Source organism: Scyliorhinus torazame, chromosome 2 (assembly GCF_047496885.1).
Source record: "Scyliorhinus torazame isolate Kashiwa2021f chromosome 2, sScyTor2.1, whole genome shotgun sequence".
In the NCBI taxonomy this organism is placed as follows: domain Eukaryota; kingdom Metazoa; phylum Chordata; class Chondrichthyes; order Carcharhiniformes; family Scyliorhinidae; genus Scyliorhinus; species Scyliorhinus torazame.
The window spans coordinates 98,242,424-98,265,686 of record NC_092708.1 but is presented as its reverse complement, the minus strand read 5'-3'; the positions used below and the strand labels follow the sequence as shown (position 1 = coordinate 98,265,686).

General features: G+C 52.4%; 1 protein-coding gene across 1 annotated transcript in view; it reads right to left on the bottom strand.

Annotated features, from left to right (window-relative positions):
* Positions 1 to 23,263, bottom strand: part of ly75 (lymphocyte antigen 75) — a 228,516-nt gene that overhangs the window by 165,848 nt on the left and 39,405 nt on the right. Inside the window, exon 3 of the mRNA XM_072474567.1 lies at positions 6,787 to 6,957. Within this exon, the coding sequence (XP_072330668.1) occupies positions 6,787 to 6,957 (171 nt within the window). The remainder of the gene's footprint in view (positions 1 to 6,786; positions 6,958 to 23,263) is intronic.

The window sequence follows — 23,263 nt, the reverse complement described above, 5'->3', positions numbered from 1 at the left end:
TGTGGTGGCCTTCGCTAGCGTCCGGGGCCAACTCAGAGCCAGGGTAATGGAGGCCAGCTGCAGCAAGGAGGAGTTCTGGTCGGGCAGCGCGTAGTCAGCCATGCTGGGGGCTTGAGGCCCCATCCAAGATGGTGCCGGCCATGGGTCGCACATGGAGTCCGGGGACGGGGATTCCGAAGGTGGCGGCGGCAAGGGACAAAATGGCGGCGCCCACCCATCCAGCGTGGTTGCTGGGGGGCAAAATGGCCACGACCACGGGTCGCACGCTGCCTGGAGAGACAAAGGCTGCGGTGGGCGTTGGACGGCCGGGACCTGGAAAAAGAACTGCGGTGGGCCTTGGGCTGGCGGGACCTGGAAAAAGGACTGCGGTGGGCCTTGGGCTGCCGGGACCTGAAAGAACGGCTGTTGGTGGTCGCTGGAGACCGCGGCCACAGCGCGGGCCAGGCAGACCACGGCATAGTGGCCTTTCTTGCCGCACCCTTTGCAGGTGACGGTGCGGGCCGGGCAGCGCGCGCGGGGGTGATTCGCCTGGCCGCAGAAGAAGCAGCGTTGGCCGGCGGCGGTAGCGGGCCGTCTTGCCGCGCAGGCCTGCGGAGTTAGCGGGTAAGTCTGCGGGGTTAGCGGGTAGGTCTGCGGGGTTAGCGGGTAAGTCTGGGGGGCTGCCGTGGCGGGGTGCCACGCAGCCCAGGGGGGGCGTCGTGCACGCGGGGGCATACGCGAGTGCGTTCTTGTACGCAACGTCCATGGACCCTGCCAGGTCCATGGTCCCGAATTAAAAGTTCCGTGTGCTCGTTCCCCGTCACTGCTGGGCAGATGCAGTTTTGGCCCAGCACTATCAGTGCCCGGTAGAAGTCTTTGAGTGTCTCATCTGGGCTCTGCCGTCTCATTGCCAGCAGGTGATGGGTGTATACCTGGTTCAGTGGACGAATGTAATGTCCTTCTAGCAGCTCCATGACTGCTGCATAGTTCGCCGCCCCTTCGATCAGGGGGTAGATCGCCGGGCTGACCCGCGAGTGTAGGAGGTGTATCTTCTGCCTTTCCGTGGGGGTGTCGGCAGCTGTGTCGAGGTAGCTCTCAAAACACGCCAGCCAATGCTTAAAAATAGCAGTGGAGCTTTCTGCGTGGGGGCTGAGCTGAAGGCACGCCGGCTTGATGCGGAGATCCACCCTTCAAAAGTACTAGCTGATTAAATTGATGCACAATCAATACTCTCGAGACAAAGAGGAGTCATATCTAATCGGCTTTAATCAGCTAGAATTGTACCCAGCAGCGATGATACAGAAAGTGAAGGCTGCTGGGACGGCATCGGTTCTTATACCCCGCCTCTCAGGGCGGGGCTATGTACATTATCCAATGGTAGACCCCTCGGTCTAGCCAATGGTCATTCACCTCTCAGGTACTGCAATACCCGGTATTACCACATTAGGAATATAACCTTTAGGTTGGAGATTAAAGTGCTAATTGAAGTTAAATGGAAACCTCGATTAAGAACCTAGTAAACAACCCGAAAGTGCATGCAAATAAAACAAGTTTGGGTTAATTACAGTTTAAAGTGAACCTATGTTTATCTTACAAAGTCAGAGTTAGAAAAATGTAAAACCTAACCAATGAATGGCCTATCTCTGAGTTTGTAATGGAACCAGAAGGGCTACATTGTTTATGTAGTTCACAGATGAAGAGATGCTAAAGACAGTTGGTAGGGACAGCAAGTCTGGCGAGGGGACAATTATAGTCATTAGAGATATAAATTATTCATATGGGTGACAGAATCAAAGTTTTTTTTTAAAGATAATTCATGTTTCATTCGGAACATCCACAAATAAGTCACATTTTCATGGAGATGCACTGTGGGGGTTTAGAAGGTTCTTTTGTTTAATTTATCTGGGTGTTTCTCGCAGAAGGCAATTGCAGTTTTGGTCTTGTGTAGGCTGTGCTCAGCAAGTTGGGGGAGCAAAAGGAGGTGAATGCTGCTCATGCCTGCATCTTAAACAGGGATGACAATAACTACCGTTCACCACGTGGAATGCGGGTGGGAGCTCGAGCTTGTGAGGGGGAAAAAAGCTGGAAGGTTTGTCTAGCTTGGGAGCTACAGTAACCCTCATAATGAAAATCTCAGTCAGACTTCACTGCATTCTCCAACCAAGTTTGAATCGAAAGGTTCACAGTGGTGAGGTTTTGAAGAGAATTTGGAGGATTGCGTATCCAAAAGCCAATGGAAGGATCCTCATGAAATTTCATTTCTCGGGGAGTAGATGCAAGACGAAGGAAAAAGTAAAGGGAATTTCAAAGGGATGCAGCATTTTCCGGGCTGGTGCTTGGAAAAGTGAATGAACCCATAAGACTTTGTAAGATAAGGCAACTCTTGCGAGGAAGTAAAAAGTAGAACTGCACTTATAGCATCAGTCTTTTTAAGTGTTAGTGTTAAGTTAGTGGTGCTTGCTTTGTTTGATTTCTCTTCCTGTACAATGACATTTGTTATTGTTTAGAAACGGTGATGTCTTGTGGTGCAGATCTTTCAGTTAATCACTCGGCGTTCGGATTTCTGTCTAAATGTTAACAGTCTCTATGGGGATCATAACATTGTAGACACATCCATCCACCCACACCCACTCCTCCACTTCCATTCATCAAAAGAAACCTACATTTTTTGGATGGCAGGTGCTTGATCCATTGATTGGCAGCAGGCAGGACTTATGTCCTAATTTGGCCGACAGCCCACCCAGGCACAGCGTTGCAGTGGCAGAAGAGGCATTACAGCGATGTGCCTATCCTAAGTGTCAGGACATGGAGACCAGATAAGTGGCAAGGGCCCCAGGGGGATGGGGGAGGGTGGTGGTGGTGGTGGTGGGGGAGGGGGGCAGGGTCTGGGCCTCGAGTTGCCGGGGAGTAGTTGGGTTATCATAGAATTTACAGTGCAGAAGGAGGCCATTCGGCCCATCGAGTCTGCACCTGCCCATGGAAAGAGCACCCTACTTAAACCCACGCCTCCACCCTATCCCCATAACCCAATAACCCCACCGAACCTTTTGGACACTGAGGGGCAATTTAGCATGGCCAATCCACCTAACCTGCACATCTTTGGACTGTGAAGGGAAACCGGAGCACCCGGAGGGAACCCACGCAGACACAGGGAGAAAGTGCAAACCCAACACAGTCACCCGGGCCGGAATTGAACCCGGGACCCGGTCTTTGGTGGTAAGGAGGGGATGCGTGGCCAGGGAGGTCCCTATGTGTCCGGTTCTTGAGGGGATGGTGCCCAAGTCAGAAGGGTCTTCTGATGGAGGCACCCCCCGGCTTCTGCTGGAGGCAACCCCCCACTCCCGCAAGGCCTAAATTACTCATTTACTTTCACAAGCTCGACTTTCTTGTCCTCATAATTGCCCTTCATCAAGTTTAAAATACTCGTCTTAGAGCTACTCTTCTCTTGCTCAAATTGAATGTAAAATTCAAATCATATTATGATCACATCTTCACTATGGGGTCATTAATTAACCCTATATCATTACACAATATCAAATCTAATCTAGCCTCACTCCAGAACAGGCTGATCTAAGAAATTATTCCAAAAACATTCTACCTTTACCTATACAATTATTCTAGTCTGTGTGAAGATTAATACCCCATGATAACTGTCGTACCTTTCTGTAAGCTCCCACCATTTCTTCATTGATGCCCTGTCCTACTTTGTGATTAATGTCAGGGAGCCTGTATCATTCTTCATCTCTACCCAAATCGCTCCAATGGGCGTGATTCTCCAGAAAGGTTTCTAAGTGTGGTAGTGAGCAGGAATTGCCGCGAGCTTCCCGGCGCTCGGCCTAGTGAGGCCGGCAACATTACTCAACGTTAATTGGTCCACAGGCTTCTTGCCGCAAATGAAGGCTTGCCAGCTCATTTGCCAGGGAGGTGCTCGCCAGCCCCCTGGTAACAAAGTCGAGCAGCACTTAAGCTGCACTTGCTCAGCCAACCCCATCCAGCTCGCAACAATGGTGCCGAGGAGACCTGCCCCAAGATTCGGGGACGCTAACCTGGGGAGGCTCCGGGATGCAATGCAGGCCAGGAGGGATCTCCTGTTCCCCCGAGGGTCCCGGAGGATGAGTCATAGGGCAGCCAGTGCAGAAGCTGTGAGCTCAGAGAGTATGATCAGCAGGACTGGTCTCCAGTGCCGGACAAAGGTCAAAGACCTACACTGGGCAGCATGGGTGAATGGACAACAATGCCCCCCACCCTCCCCAAGGGAGCATCCACTCCCCAATTCTCCATGCGACCTCCAACCCTCCCTCCACCTTCACACCCCCTCTCCCACTACTGTGAACCATTTGTGTGGCTAACGAAGCCCTCTGTGTCTCCTCAGGAAAAGCTCTCCCACAATTGGCAGGAGATGGCCCAGACTGGCAGAGGGGTGCCGGACTTGAGAATCCTCACCTCCTTCGAGGAGCGGGCCATGAAGGTGACCGGGGGTGGCCGAGGACAGAAAGGTCAGCCACGCGGAGGCTGGCGGAAGCCGCAGAGGTGAGGAACCACCAGGCTCCACCCGGAGGACCTGTCACATGAGTTGTTATTGCCTTGACTGACCCATTCCTCCCACTGACCACATGTCTATTTCTTGCAGGTCCTCCAGCTGACGGCACAGGCCCCAGGCTAAAAATGAGGGTGGCGCCGAGTCCAGAGGTGGCAATTTTTGGAGTGTCGGAAGACCCGGGAGTCCAGGGGGCGAGAGAGGCTGACGTTTTGGCCTTTGCCTACTTGGTAGCCCGGAGACGGATATTATTAGGGTGGAGATACTCGGAGCCCCCAAAATCAGGGGTACGGGTTAGCGACATGGCTGGGTTTCTCAGGCTTGAGAAAATTAAGTTTGTCCTGAGAGGATCAGTGCTAGGGTTCGTTCGGAGGTGGCAGCCGTTTATCGACTTCTTTGGGGGAAACCAAACTGTTAGCAGATATAATGAGGGGAGGGGGTTGTTAGGGTATAAGGGGGGATGGGGAGTTAGTTTAGTTTAGTTCAGTTAAGGCGGGAACAGCGAGAGGAGATGGAGCGACTTGGGGCGTGTGTGTATAAGCTAAGTTAGCAGGGTATGGTTGTTGGTTGGGGGGGGGGGGGGGTGTTACGCACGGAACTATGGTTACATTTGTATTTGTATCTTTTGTTGTTATAAAACCATAAATGCCTTAATAAAATGTGTGTCAGAAAAAAGAAACAGTGGCCCAGGTACATAGATCACAAATATATCAGAAACAAGAACGGTCAATACTCAAAAAGGCAAATTGAATACTGGTCTTTATATCCAGAGGACTAGAATACAAGAGGGTAGAAGTCATGCTGTAGCTACATAAAGCCCAGTTAGACATCACCTGAAGTACTTGGAGCGGTTTTCAGCACCGCACTTTAGTTAAAATGTATTGGCTTTGGAGGGAGTGCAATGTAGGTTTACCAGAGTGGTAACTGGACACCGATGGTAGAATCACAAAAAGAGCTTACAGAAACTAGGTATCTGTTCCCTGGAATTTAGAAAGTTATTGGCAGATCTGATCAAGGGGCAGCACGGTGGCCTAGTGGTTAGCACAGCTGCCTCACAGCGCTGAGGTCCCAGGTTCAATCCCGGCTCTGGGTCACTGTCCATGTGGAGTTTGCACATTCTCCCCGTGTTTGCGTGGGTTTCAGCCCCACAACCCAAAGATATGCAGGTAGGTGGATTGGCCACACAAAATTGCCCTTTAATTGGAAAAAAAGAATTGGATACTCTAAAGTTTTTTAAAAAGGGGAAAAAAAGATCTGATCAAAATTTCAGATATTAAAGACAACAGATAGGATAGACAGAGTGAAGCTAATTCCACTGGTTGCGGAGACATAGACAAAAAGTTAGAGCTAGACTTTTCAGGAGTGAAATTAGGAAACACTTCCACGTATAAAAGGAGGCAAGTTCTGCAAACAACAACTGATGTTGAATTAATTCTTAACTTTAAAACTGAGATTGATAGGATTCTGCTATCAAAAGGATACTACGGGAGGCAGGACAAAGTTGGGTACAGGAATGTCATGGGCTGGATTCTAAGACTTTGCTGCTAAGTCCCTATGCCGGCTTGGGAATGGCGGCATAAAACGGCCAACGATCCTCCGTTTGGGGACTTGCATCAAGGCAGCGTAGAGGACCCTGCTCCAGCTGCTTATATGGCCCGGAGAATTGCCGGGTCCGTGGCTGCGCATGCACACGGCGGAGGCCTGCAGCGGCCGCGCCTTGCAAAATGGCATTGGCCGCTTGCGGACATGGCCTGAAAAATAGTGCCCCCCCCTTTGGCCGGCTCGTGCGCCCCAGTCCACCCGACAACAGTGCCCCCAGCCCCTGGCAAAGTCACCCCTGCCCGTGAATCGGCCGTCCCCCGACTGTGGCGGCGCTGGACTGAGTCCGCAGCCGCCACGCCGAGTTCCCAGCGTATGAGAGCACACGCGACCGATGCCGTCGGGAACCCGGGGTCGGGAACCCGGCCGGTCGGGGGCGGAGGATCGGGTGGTGGGCCTCAGGCAATGTCCTGCTTTGGAGAGGTGGAGCATCGCAAAAGCAGCACCGCCCTCAATTCGGTCATGAACAGGGGTTGTCCGACCGATCGCTGAACGCGATTTCAGCGTCGGCGACCAGAGAATCCCGCCCCATATGTCAGCTATGGTCTAACCGTGAAACCGCCTCAAGTGGCTAAATGCCCTTTATCTGATCCCATGACATCGTCAATGAGATTGTGAAAACATTTCAATCTACTATCTTTAAATCTTGAGTTGGAAACTTCATTACTTGCCTGGTTTTAAGCAATTCCCCCACTTTCTGTCATTTTCATAGTTTGCAGTTGTAGCGCACCATTCCTGGCCATCATTATTGTCCGTGGTGCATTCATGATGCCATTTTCTTCTGTACTTGAATGGGAAGACGCAGGGTTTTCCAAACGCATTTCCATCGGTTGTGTAAATCGCTACGGCAAGAAATATTAAATTAATAAATTGCAGGAGTGGATTGTGCTGCATTATCTTAGCTTTATACATTGCTGAAAGGGGCTGTTTACAAATCTAGCTTAGGCCTTCTTAAATGAAGGAATTACACTGCATTTTCCAACAGTGCGATTCATGTTTTCAGCAAACTTCCAAATGATATAAAAAGATGAACTCATTGCGGAACATGGTGGGGCAACTATGTCACTGGATTTACAAAATGTCAGTTTTCCCCCAATTAGCATTACACAGCTGTTAAAATAACCTCGAAAATTTACCACACATCTTCACAAGCAGTAGCAGTGATGGTTTTTACAATCCAAGAAACCTTTGCACTGACTAACATCCTACAGAAGCTTTAAAAGTAGATGTGGCCGGGAAACAGAAAATAAGGAAGAACTCCTGAGAGAAGCCCTCCCAATTCCTCAGGATATTTTCAAACAAAGTAATAGTAACTCTTTCCCCAACAGGAACACTGCTTGTTTTAACCAGCAGCTGCTCTGCTGTGACAGGAACACCCCCTCAATCTCGCAGGAAGCTGAAAATACTGCCAATATTTAGCAAACAAAAGGTTCAGTTGTTTTGTCATGAAACCTAGTGAAGACATGTGGCAACTTCGAAAATGAAAGCAGCAGCTGCTTGATACGCCCATCGCAAGACCTCAGGTGCCACAAATTGCTTACCATTTATTTAAAGTGTCTTTATATCAATATTAAAAATTGATGCTTGAAACACCCCGCAGACCAGAGGACAAAAAGAGTCACCGCTTCAGATATGGGGCCCTCCATCAGAATTGGAGGCTATAACAGATGACCAGCATTTCAAAATGGAAGTGAACAAAATGGGGAGGGAAATGCACTACAAGGCCTTTCCTTGGTCTGTAGCAAGTTAGCTGATCACTCGAGATAGTGCTGGCTGTTACTATTGGTCTTAGTGCCCCTCGATGAGATAAAGGAAAATTGGCAGGCTTCCTGCTCCTGGTTGCAGGTGTGCATGTTGGGTAACAACAAAGATGAGCTAATCTGTAATGCCCCATGTAGGTGAATAGCTTACTGACATTTGCTATTTCGACGCATGCATGAACAGTAGTTGCTTGGGCAAGGTACTGGCAAGGCACCTTCTACTTGTGGAACTGCGCCCGAATAAAGATTCAATGTCTTATGGAGAAGGTCAATCACATTACAAAGCTATTCATTTATTCCTGCATTATGTATTTTTTCACATCTTATCTATTGTAACTGCAACAACTTTTCTCTCTATTGCCACATACGATGCCCAGCACAGAAGCTGGGCATTTTAATGCCCAGGCTTTGCCACTGCTAACCAGCTGCTGGAGATGGCCTTTCAGCTTTTTATTGTAGCAGAATGGGACACTACAGTGAATAGGTTTAATAAATTGTCAAACTTCTATATATACCCTAATTTTGCCTTACCCCATGCTAAAACAGAAAATAATGGGAAAAACTCAGGCTTAAAGTTAATTCTTTCTTTCCTCACAGACCCTGCCAGACCTGCTCAGTTTTTTTCCGCACTGTGTTTTTATCTCAACACATTCTACCTGTGCAATCTCTCACAGGCTTTTCAACTTGTGGTGAGATGAAGCAAGGCAGAGGGAGATTAAACAGGAATTTAGGTGATGAAGGAGAAGTAAAGATAATTCAGTAGGCCAGAGCAGAAGGTGAGTTGCTCCTGCTGATCCACAGATAGTGCAGCAAGTACAGCAACCTGACCCCACCACAAAGCTCTCCTCCCCTCCTATCAGCTGTCAGTTTCCCAAGACCTCATAAACCCAGTCAGCCACAACCAAACCTATAAAACTGGTGCGGTCAGAGGCTCCTCGCCCTATTAAAATATGTAAAATATCCAGTACACTTTCTGGGAGCAGCTTGACTGCCTATTCCTTGCCCTGTGGGCCAAGGAAATTATTTGTTTTACTCAACCCAATGTGTCTATGAGGGAGACCAAAATCAGAAATAGAAGATAGCCACTGGGAAATTTAAGAGAACAGTCTTTACCCAGACTGTGGTTAGAATATGGAGTGCTGGACTTCCCGTGGCAACCATGGAGTGAACGGTCGCACATTTGGCAGCTCCCGCTCATGGTGGTCTTTGTGTGGCTTTTAAGCCAGATTGTTGCAGGAAATTTGTAAAGAAAGGGTGTAGAAGCAAGAACAGACGAAAGGGACCCCCAGTTTATGGAGCTGCGGCCCAGACGTCAGCGGAAAAGAACAAACCAGGCGGTGGTGACGAGTGAGGGGCGGACAACTCGAGTGGAAATGGCGGACGAACAGGGTCGGACCCCATCAGCTCAGTGGTCGCTGGACCAGTTAGTGAGCTTCTTAAATGAGAAGTTCACCCAACAACGGAAGGAGAGTGCGGAGGACCTGGCCCGGGCGGTGGACTCGATCAAGCCGGTGGTTGACCGCGTGGAGACGAAATTGACGACCTTAGGGACTGGCAATCCAGAGGTTGGCGGAGCAGGCGGGCGAGCAGGACGAACAGTCCACCTCGATGGCAGCAGAGATTGGGGTGCTGCGTGACCAGCAGAAGAGGCTGCTGGAGAAAGTGGGAGACCTGGAAAATCGTTCCCGGAGGCAGAACATTCTGATCGTGGGTCTGCGGGAGGGAATCGAAGGATTGGACGCTGGTGCGTATGTGGGGAAGATGTTGGAGAAGCTGCTTGGAGAAGATGCGTTTGATCGACTGCTGCAGGTGGATCCGACCCACAGGGCACTGATGGGCGAGCCCCAGGGGGGCGAGCCACCGATGGCGATGGTGGATCTTGAACTTTGACTGGGGAGAACCGAACTATGTTTTGTAAAACTTTGGATCTGTGTTGTTTGGACTTATTTCAGGGGTTTTGTTTGTTTCTTGCTGGGTTTTTTTGTTCGGTTTGGGGTTATGCTGGTATATAGTAATTTATAAAGGGAGGAGGGGTGGGCCTTTGTGCTCGGACCTTGGGAGGGATTGTTTGTTTTTGCTTCTTGCCTTTGTTTTGACTGTTTGCACTAAGAGGGAAGGGAGGGGAACTAGTGGGTGGTAAGATGCTAGGCGCCATGGGCGGGGGGGCTGCCAGGCTAGCTGGGAGGGCTAGTTCATGGAATCAAAGTGGGGGGGTGAGCTGAAGACCGATGTGGTGGGGTGGGGGGGAACTAGACTGCTGACTGGGAAGGGACTTTCAAAGCAGAGGAGGAGGGAGGTTGATGATGGTGGTTGCCAAGGGCGGGCCAGGGGAGGTGCGGGACATGGGCCAAAGACTGGTCTAGGAGAGGTTATGGTTGATCGGCTGGGGGGGGGGGGGCTTATCACGTGGAGTGTTCGAGGACTGAATGGGCCATTCAAAAGGGACCATGTGTTCGCGCACTTGAGGCAACTGAAGGCGGACGTGGCCATATTGCAAGAGACACATCTGAAGGTGAGGGATCAGATTAGGTTAAGGAAGGGATGGGTTGGGCAGGTGTTTCATTCAGGATTAGACTTTAAAACGAGGGGGTGGCAATCCTGGTCAATAAACGGGTGGCGTTCGAGGTGGGGAAGATAGAGGTGGGACCCGGGGGGTAGATATGTTATGGTTACTGGGAAGTTGGAGGGAATGGCTGTGGTATTTGTAAATATATATGCCCCAAACTGGGAAGATGTTGAGTTTGTTAGACGGGTGCTGGGGAAGATCCCGGACCTGGATTCATATCGACTGATTATGGGAGGGAGATTTCAAAACAGTCCTGGATCCAAGGCTGGATCGGTCGAGTTCCAGGTCTGGGAAGTTATCAGCGATGGCAAAGGAGCTGCGGGGGTTTATGGCGCGCATGGAGTGGGGGGTGGATCGGTGGAGATTTGGGAGGCTAAGGAGTAAGGAATTTTCATTCTATTCCCATTTATATAAAGTATAATCCCAGATAGACTTCTTTGTGTTGGACAAAACGCTGCTGGCTGAGGTGGTGGATGCTGAATATTCAGCAATTGTGGTGTCAGACCAAGCCCCGCATTGGATAAACCTGTAAGTCAACAAAGGAAAGACTCAGCGGCCGCAATGGATGTTGGATGTGGGGCTGTTGGTGGAGGAGGAGGCGTGCGAGCGGGTGAGGGAGGCCATTCAGGGGTATATAAAGATCAATGACACAGGTGAGGTTCCAGCAGGGGTAGTGTGGGAGGCATTGAAAGCGGTTGTGTGGTAAACCACTGTTGCACCTATATTAGGTGAGGTCTGGTAGGACCTGTACTATAGGTTCGCCGGTAGTCCCCTCCTGCTGGCTCTGCCCAGTAGGCAGAGTATAAATGTGTGTGTGTCCTCCGTGCAACAGCCATTTCGCCAGCTGCTGTGGGAGGCCACACATCTTAGAGCAATAAAGCCTCAGTTGTATTCAACTCTAGTCTTTGTGCAATTGATCGTGCATCAATTTATTGCTCTAAGATTTTCAGAAGATGGAACTCTGTATCAAGCCGGATCGCCTGCAGCTGGATCCACAATCAAGCGACGCAAAAAAGGACTTTCAGCACTGGCTAGCTTGTTTCGAGGCGTACATCAACTTGGCGCCAAGCCTTGTTCCGGAGGCTCAGAAAATACAGATACTGTACTCGAGGTTGAGCTCCAACGTCTTTCCGCTGATCCAGGACGCGCCAAACTATGCCGAAGCCATGACGCTACTCAAAGAAAATTATGCCCAGAAGACGAACACGCTCTTCGCCAGGCACGTACTCGCCACTCGCTCTTAACTCCCTGGTGAGTCCATAGAAGGCTTCTGGCGGGCCTTAATCCCACTAGTCCGGGACTGTGACTGTCAGGCCGTTACTGCCACGGAACATTCAAACCTCCTTATGCGGGATGCTTTCGTTACGGGGATTGGGTCGGGCCTCATATGCCAGCGACTTCGAGAGGGGGCCACACTCGAACTCACAGAGACAAAGAAGCGAGCGCTCTCTATGACGGTCGCCTCACGCAATATCCAGGCCTACACCCCCAGCCACGCGGCCCACCCCTCCTATGCATCGTGGACCCCACAGACAGCCGCCCCAGCGGGGGCCTGACCCAGCCAGTACGCCTGCGCCATGCGCCAGCCAGCGAACTCCGGGGGTCCCCGATGTTACTTTTGCGGCCAGCAGAAACACCCCCGCCAACGCTGCCTGGCCCGCGCTGCCCTTTGTAAGGCTTGCGGTAAGAAAGGGCACTTCGCCGCGGTGTGCCTGCCTGCGCAGTCGTCGCTATCGCCCCCACCCCCCTCGTTTACGGACAATGGGCACCGCCATCTTCATCTCCCCTGACCACGTGCGGCCAGTGGGCGCCGCCATCTTCTCCCCCTCAGACCACGCGCGGCCAGTGGGCGCCGCCATCTTCTCCCCCTCAGAACCACCGCGGCCAGTTGGTGCCGCCATCTTCCCCTCCACGCAACACGTGCGGCCGATGGGCGCCGCCATCTTTTTCAAATCCCACCACATGCGTGCATGGGCTCCGCCATTTTGTCCTCCCTAAGATCTTCAGGCGCTGCCACCTTGTCTCCCCCACGGCACATGGGCACCACCAGCATTCCAGGACCCGTGCCCCCCGGCCACCCCATCATCCGACACCAGCGACGACCAACCACGACTCGCCTCAGTGACCATCGACCAGTCTCGTCCGCACAACCTGCTTCCGCATCGGCCAGCATTAAAATCGATGGACATGTGACCTCTTGCCTGCTGGACTCCAGGAGCACCGAAAGCTTCATCCACCCGGATACGGTAAGGCGCTGCTCTCTCGAGGTACACCCCGTCAATCAAAGAATGTCACTGGCCTCCGGATCCCATTCCATGGTGATCGGGGGGTACTGTACGGTCACACTCACGGTCCAGGGCGTAGAATTCAGCGGCTTCCGCCTCTATGTCCTCCCTAATCTCTGCGCTGCCCTACTACTCGGCCGGCCCCTAACACCCCTCACTATGTGCGGCCTCGCGACCCTAAAGGTCGATCCACCTTCCCTCTTCGCAAACCTAACCCCGGATTGCAAACCCGTCGCCACCAGGAGCAGACGGTACAGCACCCAGGACAGGACCTTCATCAGGTCCGAGGTCCAGCGGCTGCTTCGGGAAGGTATCATCGAGGCCAGCAACAGCCCCTGGAGAGCCCAAGTGATAGTAGTTAAAACTGGTGAGAAACACAGAATGGTTGTGGACTACAGCCAGACCATCAATCGGTATACGCAGCTCGACACGTACCCCCTCCCACGCATATCTGATTTGGTCAATCAGATTGCACAGTACCGGGTCTTCTCAACGGTAGACCTCAAATCCCCCTACCACCAGCTCCCCATCCGTAAAGCGGACCGTCCATACACTGCCTTCAAGATAGACGGTCGCCTCTATCACTTCCTCAGGGTTCCCTTCGGCGTCACCAACGGGGTCTCGGTCTTCCAAAGGGAGGTGGACCGAATGGTTGACCGGTACGGTTTGCGGGCCACCTTTCCGTACCTAGACAACATCACCATCTGCGGCCATGATCAGCAGGACCACGATGCCAACCTTGCCAAATTTCTCCACACCGCCACTCTCCTAAACCTCACCTACAACAAGGAGAAGTGCATGTTCAGCACGAACCCTTAGCCATCTTCGGCTATGTGGTCCAGAATGGAGGTCTGGGGCCCGATCCCGACTGTATGCGCCCCCTCATGGAGCTCCCCCTCCCCCACTGCCCCAACGCCCTCAAACGCTGCCTGGGGTTCTTTTCATACTACGCCCAGTTGGTCCCAAACTATGCGGACAAGGCCGCCCACTTATACAGTCCACCCATTTTCCCCTGACGGCCGAGGATCAACGGGCCTTCGCCCATATCAAGAGCCGATATCGCCAAGGCCGGGATGCACGCAGTAGACGAGACGCTGCCCTTTCAAGTAGAGAGCGACGCATCAGACGTCGCCCTAGCCGCCACCCTCAATCAGGCAGGCAGACCCGTGGCATTCTTTTCCCGCACCCTTCATGCCTCAGAAATTCGGCACTCATTCGTTGATAAAGAGGCCCAAGCTATCGTTGAAGCTGTGCGGCATTCGATGCATTACCTGGCCGGCAGGAGATTCACTCTCCTCACTGACCAATGGTCGATAGCCTTCATGTTCAATAACACACAGCGGGGCAAGATGAAGAATGAAAAGATCTTGAGGTGGAGGATCGAGCTCTCCACCTACAATTACGAGATTTTGTATCGCCCCGGCAAGCTCAACGAGCCCCCAGGTGCCCTATCCCGCGGTACATGTGCCAGCGCACAAGTAGACCGACTCCGGGCCCTGCGCGACAGCCTTTGTCACCCGGGAGTCACACGGTTGTACCATTTCATAAAGGCCCGTCGAGGAAGTACGGACAATCACCAGGGACTGCCAGGGCTGTGCGGAGTGCAAGCCACACTTCTACCAGCCGGACCGTGCGCGCCTGGTGAAAGCCTCCCGCCCCTTTGAGCGCCTCAGCGTGGATTTCAAAGGGCCCCTCCCCTCCACCGACCGTAACACGTATTTTCTCAGTGTGGTCGATGAGTACTCCAGATTCCCCTTCGCCATCCCATGCCCCGACATGACGTCTGCCACTGTCATCAAAGCCCTCAACACAATCTTCGCTCTGTTTGGTTTCCCCGCCTACAGCCACAGTGACAGGGGATCCTCATTCATGAGTGATGAGCTGCGCAGTTCCTGCTCAGCAGGGGTACCGCCTCCAGCAGGACGACAAGCTATAACCCCCGGGGAAGCGGACAGGTAGAGAGGGAGAACGCGACGGTATGGAGGGCCGTGCAACTGGCCCTATAGTCCAGGAACCTCCCAGCCTCCTGCTGGCAGGAGGTCCTCCCTGATGCACTACACTCCATTCGGTCACTACTGTGCACCGCCACTAACAACACACCCCATGAACGTCTCTTTGCCTTCCCCAGTAAGTCCACATCCGGGGTGTTGCTCCCGACTTGACTCGCTGCTCCAGGACCCGTTCTTCTCCGTAGGCATGTCCGACTCCACAAGACGGACCCGTTGGTGGAGAGGATGCAGTTGCTCCATGCGAACCCCCAGTATGCCTACATAGCGTACCCTGACGGCCGCCAGGATACTGTCTCCCTCAGGGACCTGGTTCCCCACACGCACACCCCTCCGGCCTGGCGCCACCTCCCCCTCCCCGGCGCTCACAGCAGCAACCCCCCCAGGACCATCCGTCCTCCCCCTGCCCACGCCCGAGGATGAAGAGGATTTCGGCACCCTCCCGGAGTCACCGAAGACCAGACCAGCATCGGCATCACCGCCACCACTGTGTCGCTCCCAGCGGCACATCAAGGCCCCGGACCGGTTAAACCTCTAACTGGTTCACTGGCCTTCAAAAGACATTTTTTTTCCCACAAAAATTGTACATGTAAAATTCAGTTGTTGTATATAATTCTCCACCACCCCACCGGACTCAATTCTAACAGGGGGTGAATGTGGTAAACCACTGTTGCACCTATATTAGGTGATGTATGGTAGGACCTGTACTACAGGTATGACGGTAGTCCCTGCTTTCTGGCTCTGCCCAGTAGGCGGAGTATAAATATGCGTGTCCTCCGTGCAGCAGCCATTTCGCCAACTGCTGTGGGAGGCCACACATCTTCGAGCAATAAAGCCTCAGTTGTATTCAACTCACATCTTTGTGCAATTAATTGTGCATCAGGTTGTTGGGGGGAATTCATCTCAATCCGGGCACATAAGGAGAAGGCTGAATGGGCGTAGTTGGACAGGCTGGTAGGTGAAAGTTTACAGGTGGACAGGGGGTATGCTGAGTCTCCGGATGATGGGCTTCTGAAGGAGCGTCAGAGACTGCAGCTGGAATTTGGGCTCCTGACCACGGGTAAGGCGGAGGGACAGCTGAGGAGGGTGAAGGGGGCAGTGTATGAGTCTGGGGAAAGAGCCAGCAGGATGTTGGCCCACCAGCTGAGGAAACAGGAGGCAGCGAGGGAGATTGGGAAAGTAAAAGATACAGGCGGGAAGTTGATTTTGGATCCGGAGGGGGTGAATGATGTGTTTCGGGACTTTTACAGTAGATTGTACAAACCGTAATCCCCAGCCGGGGAGGAGGGTATGAAGCGATTCCGGGGGGGGGCTGGAGTTACCGAGGATAGATGATGAGTTGGTGGAGGGTTTGGGAGTCCCATTTGGGCTTGGGGAGGTTATAGACGGGTTGGAGGCGATGCACTCGGGTAAGGCCCCGGAACCTGATGGGTACCCGGGTGAGTTTTATAAAACGTTCTCCGGATTTCTGGGGTCCGCTCCTGGTAAAGGCTTTTAATGAGTTCAAGGAGCTGGGAGTGCTCCCCCCAACTTTATCGCAGGCATCGATCTCCCTTATTTTGAAGTGGTCTAAGGATCCGGAGAGTTGTGGGTCATATAGACCGAACTCCCTGTTGAATGTGGATGCTAAATTGCTGGCAAAGATCTTGGCCATGCACATTACCGACTGTGTCCCGGAGGTAATAGGGGAGGACCAGATGGGATTTGTGAAGGGACGACACCTGACATCCAACATTAGGCGGCTCCTAAATGTGATAATGTTGCCTGCGGAGGGGGGCGAGGTCGAGGTGGTGGTGGTCATAGTTGCACATAGTCCACTACTGTTGCAGGCAGGGCATTCCACACCTTTACTACTCTCTGAGTAAGGAACCTACCTCTGGCATCTGTCCTATATCTATCTCCCCTCAATTTAAAGCTATGTCCCCTCGTGCTAGACATCACCATCCGAGGAAAAAGGCTCTCATTGTCCACCCTCTCCAATCCTTTGATCATCTTGTATGCCTCAATTGAGACTTCCGGGTGCGGCAATGACCAGCTGAGTCGCACGTTTCGGCATCTCCCGTTGGAATGGACTTCTGGGCTCTTAATAGGAGCCCCAACGGCAATTTAAACGGCCAAAAACACTGTGCGGTAAACCAGAGGGGATTCCCCCGGACACGCATGGAAAAGGGAGAGGATAGCGGCCGGATTACGGAGGATCCTCTGGAGCAGCGGCAAGGAAGGGAAGCTCAAAGCAAGATGGCGTCGGAAGGTGGCCGTTTGTTATGGGGCCCGGAGCAACAAGAGTTCCTGCGGCGCTGTGTGGAAGAGCTGAAGAAGGAGTTGAAGAAGGAAGTGTTGGCCCCGATATTACAGGCGATTGAAGGGCTAAAGGAGGAGCAGAGGGCCCAAGAGCTGGAGCTTCGGGTCATGAAGGCAAAGACTGCTGAAAACGAGGATGAAATACAGGGCCTGGTGGTGAAGGCAGAAACGCACGAGGCACAGCACAAAAGGTGTGTGGAGAGGCTGGAAGCACTGGAGAATAACTCGAGGAGGAAGAATTTAAGAATCCTGGGTCTTCCCGAAGGCGCAGAAGGGGCGGACGTCGGGACATATGTGAGCACGATGCTTCACTCGCTAATGGGATCGGAGGCCCCGACGGGCCCTTTGGAGGTGGAGGGAGCCTATTGAGTTCTGGCGCGAAGACCAAAGGCTGGAGAAATACCTCGAGCTATAGTGGTGAGGTTTCTCCGCTACAATGACAGAGAGACGGTCCTCAGATGGGCGAAGAAAACTCGGAGCTGTAGGTGGGAGAACGCGGTGATCCGCGTATACCAGGATTGGAGTGCGGAGGTGGCGAGAAGGAGGGCAAGTTTCAATCGGGCTAAGGCGGTGCTTCACAAAAAGAAGGTTCAATTTGGAATGTTGCAACCGGCGAGACTGTGGGTCACACACCAAGGGAAGCACCACTACTTTGAGACGGCAGAAGAGGCGTGGACATTCATTGTGGAGGAGAAGCTGGAATAGTCTGGCGAGAGAAAGAGCTTCTGGGACAAAGTGGTGGGGTGATTATGTGGGGCGAGGAAGGGGAAGGGCGGGGGGGGGGAGGATTTTTCAATTTGTTAATTCTGTGATCCTGTAACTTTTCTCTCTTCCCCATGTTGGGGGGGGGGGGAGTATGAGGAACTGTGGGCGCCGGTGGGACGGAAAGGGGAAGGAGAAGGGAAATACACCATTAGGGGCGGGGCCGAGTGGGAAACGCGGGCTTTGTTCCCGCGCTATGGTAATTGTGGCGGGAACGGGGACACAGGAAGGAGGGGGCCTCGCACAGTGGGGGCCGAGGACAAGTGGGGAAGCTGAGGTCAGCCAGAGTTCGCTGACTTCTGGGAGCAACATGGGGGGTGCAACTACGCTAGAGGGGGATCTAGCGGAGGGGGTTAACTGGGTTGCTGCTGCTAAGGAGAAGGGGGGGCTGTTATGGGATGGGGTGGTCGAGGCGGGAGGGCACCGTCGGTGGGATATACGGGTACGTGGGAACCGGGTGAGGAGCTGGGTTAAAAAAGGGGATGGCTAGTCGACAAGGGGGGGGGGGTAAAGAGCCCCCCAACCCGGCTGATCACGTGGAACGTGAGAGGGCTGAACGGGCCGATTAAAAGGGCACGGGTACTCGCACACCTAAAGAAATTAAAGGCAGATGTGGTTATGTTGCAGGAGACGCACCTGAAACTGATAGACCAGGTCAGACTACGTAAAGGATGGGTGGGGCAGGTGTTCCATTCGGGTTTAGATGCGAAGAATAGGGGGGTGGCTATCTTAGTGGGGAAACGGGTACTGTTTGAGGCAAAGACCATAGTGGCGGATAGTGGGGGTAGATATGTGATGGTGAGTGGCAGATTGCAAGGGGAGGCGGTGGTTCTGGTGAACGTATATGCCCCGAACTGGGATGATGCAAATTTTATGAGGCGTATGTTGGGACGTATCCCGGACCTGGAGGCGGGAAAGTTGGTAATGTGGGGAGACTTCAATACGGTGCTTGATCCAGGGCTGGACCGGTCGAGGTCCAGGACCGGGAGGAGGCCGGCAGCGGCCAGGGTGCTCAAGGACTTCATGGAGCAGATGGGAGGAGTAGATCCCTGGAGATTTAGTAGGCCTAGGAGTAAGGAGTTCTCATTTTTCTCCCAAGTTCACAAAGTATACTCACGGATAGACTTTTTTGTCTTGTGAAGGGCACTGATTCCGAAGGTGACAGGGACGGAGTGTACGGCCATAGCCATTTCGGACCACGCTCCACATTGGGTAGACCTGGAGGTAGGAGAGGAAAAAGAACAGCACCCACTCTGGAGAATGGATATGGGCTTATTGGCGGATGAGGGGGTATGTCTAAGGGTGAGGGGGTGTATCGAAAGGTACTTGGAGCTTAATGACAACGGAGAGGTTCAGGTGGGAGTGGTCTGGGAGGCGATGAAGGCGGTGGTCAGAGGGGAACTGATATCCATAAGGGTACATAAAGGGAAGCAAGAGGGTAAAGAAAGGGAGCGATTGTTGAAAGAACTTCTGAGGGTGGACAGGCAATATGCAGAGGCACCGGAGGAGGGACTGGACAGGGAAAGACAAAGGTTACATGTGGAATTTGACCTGCTGACCACGGGTAAGGCAGAGCCACAGTGGAGGAGGGCACAGGGAGTGCAGTATGAGTATGGAGAGAAGGCGAGTCGGCTATTGGCCCACCAACTGAGGAAGAGGGGAGCAGCGAGGGAGATAGGTGGGGTGAGAGATGGGGAGGGAGAGATGGAACGGGAAGCGGAGAGAGTGAACGGGGTGTTCAAGGCATTCTATGAGAGGTTATATAAGGCTCAGCCCTCGGAAGGGAAGGAGGGAATGATGTGTTTCCTGGATCAGCTGGAATTCCCGAAGGTGGAGGAGCAGGAGAGGGCGGGACTGGGAGCACAGATTGAGATGGAGGAGGTGGTAAAGGGGATTGGGAGCATGCAGGCGGGGAAGGCCCCGGGACCGGACGGATTCCCGGTGGAATTTTATAGGAAATATATGGACCTACTGGCCCCGCTTTTGACGAGAACCTTTAATGAGGCCAGGGAAAGGGGGAAGTTGCCCCCGACTATGTCGGAGGCGACGATATCGCTCCTTTTGAAGAAGGAAAAAGACCCGCTGCAGTGTGGGTCCTACAGGCCCATTTCCCTTTTAAACGTAGATGCTAAGCTCCTGGCCAAGGTGATGGCGACGAGGATAGAGGACTGTGTCCCGGGGGTGGTCCACGAGGATCAAACTGGGTTCGTTAAGGGGAGACAGCTGAACACGAACATACGGAGGCTGCGAGGGGTGATGATGATGCCCCACCAGAGGGGGAGGCGGAGATAGTGGTGGCGATGGACGCCGAGAAAGCATTCGACAGAGTGGAGTGGGACTATCTGTGGGAAGTGCTGAGGAGATTTGGTTTTGGAGAAGGGTATATCGGATGGGTACAGCTGCTGTATAGGGCCCCGGTGGCGAGCGTGGTCACGAACAGACAGAGGTCTGACTACTTCCGTCTTCATAGAGGGATGAGGCAGGGGTGTCCCCTGTCTCCGTTACTGTTTGCATTGGCGATTGAGCCCCTGGCCATAGCACTGAGGGGCTCCAGGAAGTGGAGGGGAGTACTCAGGGGAGGAGAAGAACACCGGGTATCATTGTATGCAGATGATTTATTGCTGTATGTTGCGGACCCAGTGGAGGGGATGCCTGAGATAATGCAGACACTCAGGGAGTTTGGGGAATTCTCGGGGTACAAATTGAATATGGGGAAGAGTGAGTTGTTTGTGGTGCATCCGGGGGAGCAGAGCAGGGGAATAGATGATTTACCGCTGAGGAAGGTAACAAGAGATTTCCGGTACTTAGGGATTCAGATAGCCAGGAGTTGGGGAACCTGACATAGGCTTAATTTAACACGATTGGTGGAACAGATGGAGGAGGATTTTAAGAGATGGGACATGGTGCCCCTGTCACTGGTGGGTAGGGTGCAGGCGGTCAAAATGGTAGTCCTCCCGAGATTCCTTTTTGTGTTTCAGTGCCTTCCGGTGATGGTCACGAAGGCTTTTTTCAAGAAAATCGAGAAAAGTGTCATGAGTTTTGTGTGGGCCGGGAAGACTCCGAGAGTGAGGAGGGGGTTCTTGCAGCGTAGCAGGGATAGGGGGGGACTGGCACTACCGAGCCTAAGTGAATACTACTGGGCCGCCAATATCTCAATGGTGTGTAAGTGGATGGGAGAAGGGGAGGGAGCGGCGTGGAAGAGACTGGAGATGGCGTCCTGCAAAGGAACCAGCCTACAAGCACTGGCGACGGCGCCGTTGCCGTTCTCCCCGAAGAAATACACCACAAGTCCAGTGGTGGTGGCAACACTGAAAATTTGGGGGCAGTGGAGACGGCATAGGGGAAGGACTGGAGTCTCGGTGCGGTCCCCGATAAGAAACAATCATAGGTTTGTCCCCGGGAGAATAGATGGGGGATTTGAAGCATGGCAGATAGCTGGGGTTGTGCAACTGAGAGATCTGTTCGTAGACGGGACGTTTGCGAGTCTGGGAGCGTTGACGGAAAAAGATGGGTTGCCCCAAGGGAATGCATTTCGGTACATGCAACTGAGGGCTTTTGCCAGGCAACAGGTGAGGGAATTCCCGCAGCTCCCGACGCAGGAGATTCAAGATAGAGTGATCTCAGGGACATGGGTGGGGGATGGTAGGGTGTCGGATATATACAGGGAAATGAGGGACGAGGGGGAGATCATGGTGGATGAGCTGAAGGGAAAATGGGAAGAAGAGCTGGGGGAAGAGATTGAGGAGGGGCTGTGGGCTGATGCCCTACGTAGGGTAAACTCGTCGTCCTCGTGCGCCAGGCTAAGCCGGATACAATTCAAGGTTTTGCACAGGGCACATATGACCGGAGCAAGGCTCAGTAAATTTTTCGGGGTAGAGGATAGGTGTGGGAGATGCTCGAGAAGCCCAGCAAACCACACCCACATGTGTTGGTCATGCCCGGCACTGCAGGGGTTCTGGGTGGGGGTGGCAAAGGTGCTTTCGAAGGTGGTGGGGGTCCGGGTCGAGCCAGGCTAGGGGTTGGCTATATTTGGGGTTGCAGAAGAGCCGGGAGTGCAGGAGGCGAGAGAGGCTGATGTTTTGGCCTTTGCGTCCCTAGTAGCCCGGCGAAGGATATTGCTTATGTGGAAGGAAGCCAAACCCCCGGGCGTGGAGACCTGGATAAATGACATGGCAGGGTTTATAAAACTAGAACGGATAAAGTTCGCGCTAAGGGGTTCGGCTCAAGGGTTCACCAGGCGGTGGCAACCGTTCATTGACTACCTCGCAGAACGATAAAGGAAATGGGAAGGTGACAGCAGCAACCCAGGGGGGAGGGGGTGGGGGGGGCTCGGGTGGGTCCTCAGGGGTGGTTTTTGTATAGATATTTGTACTTGGCTATGTATACTGGATTGTTTGATTTTATTATCTGGAGAGTTATTATTTTTGTTATGGCAGTTGCCATTTAGTTTATATATTATTTATTTACTTGTTAAAACGGTCACTGTTATTTATATTGTTTTATTGTTGTAAAAAGAGAAAACCTTTGTATTGTTTTGTTTGGCCGAAAAATTTGAATAAAATATATTTTTAAAAAAAATTGTATGCCTCAATTAAGACACCTCTTAACTTTCTTCTCTCTAACGAAAACAGCCTCAAGTCCCTCAGCCTTTCCTCATAAGATCTTCCCTCCATACCAGGCAACATTCTGGTAAATCTCCTCTGCACCCTTTCCAATGCTATATTTGGAAATCACATCCACATCCTTCCTATAATGCGGCGACCAGAATTGCATGCAATACTCCAAATGCGGCCACACCAGAGTTTTGTACAGCTGCAACATGACCTCATGGCTCCAAAACTCAATCCCTCTACCAATAAAAGCTAACACACCGTACGCCTTCTTAACAACCCTCTCAACCTGGGTGGCAACTTTCAGGGATCTATGTACATGGACACCGAGATCTCTCTGCTCGTCCACACTGCCAAGAATCTTACCATTAGCTCAGTACTCTGTCTTCCTGTTATTCCTTCCAAAATGAATCACCTCACACTTTTCTGCATTAAACTCCATTTGCCACCTCTCAGCCCAGCGCTGCAACTTATCTATGTCCCTCTGTAACTTGTAACATCCTTCCGCACTGTCCACAACTCCACCGACTTTATTGTCATCTGTAAATTTACTCACCCATCCTTCTACGCCCTCCTCCAGGTCATTTATAAAAATGACAAACAGCAGTGGCCCCAAAACAGATCCTTGTGGTACACCACTAGTAACTGGACTCCAGTCTGAACATTTCCCATCAACCAGCACACTTTGTCTTCTTCCAGCTAGCCAATTTCTGATCCAAACTGCTAAATCACCCTGAATCCCATACCTCCGTATTTTCTGCAGTAGCCTACCGTGGGGAACCTTATCAAATGCTTTACTGAAATCCATATACACCACATCAACTGCTTTACCCTCATCCACCTGTTTGGTCACCTTCT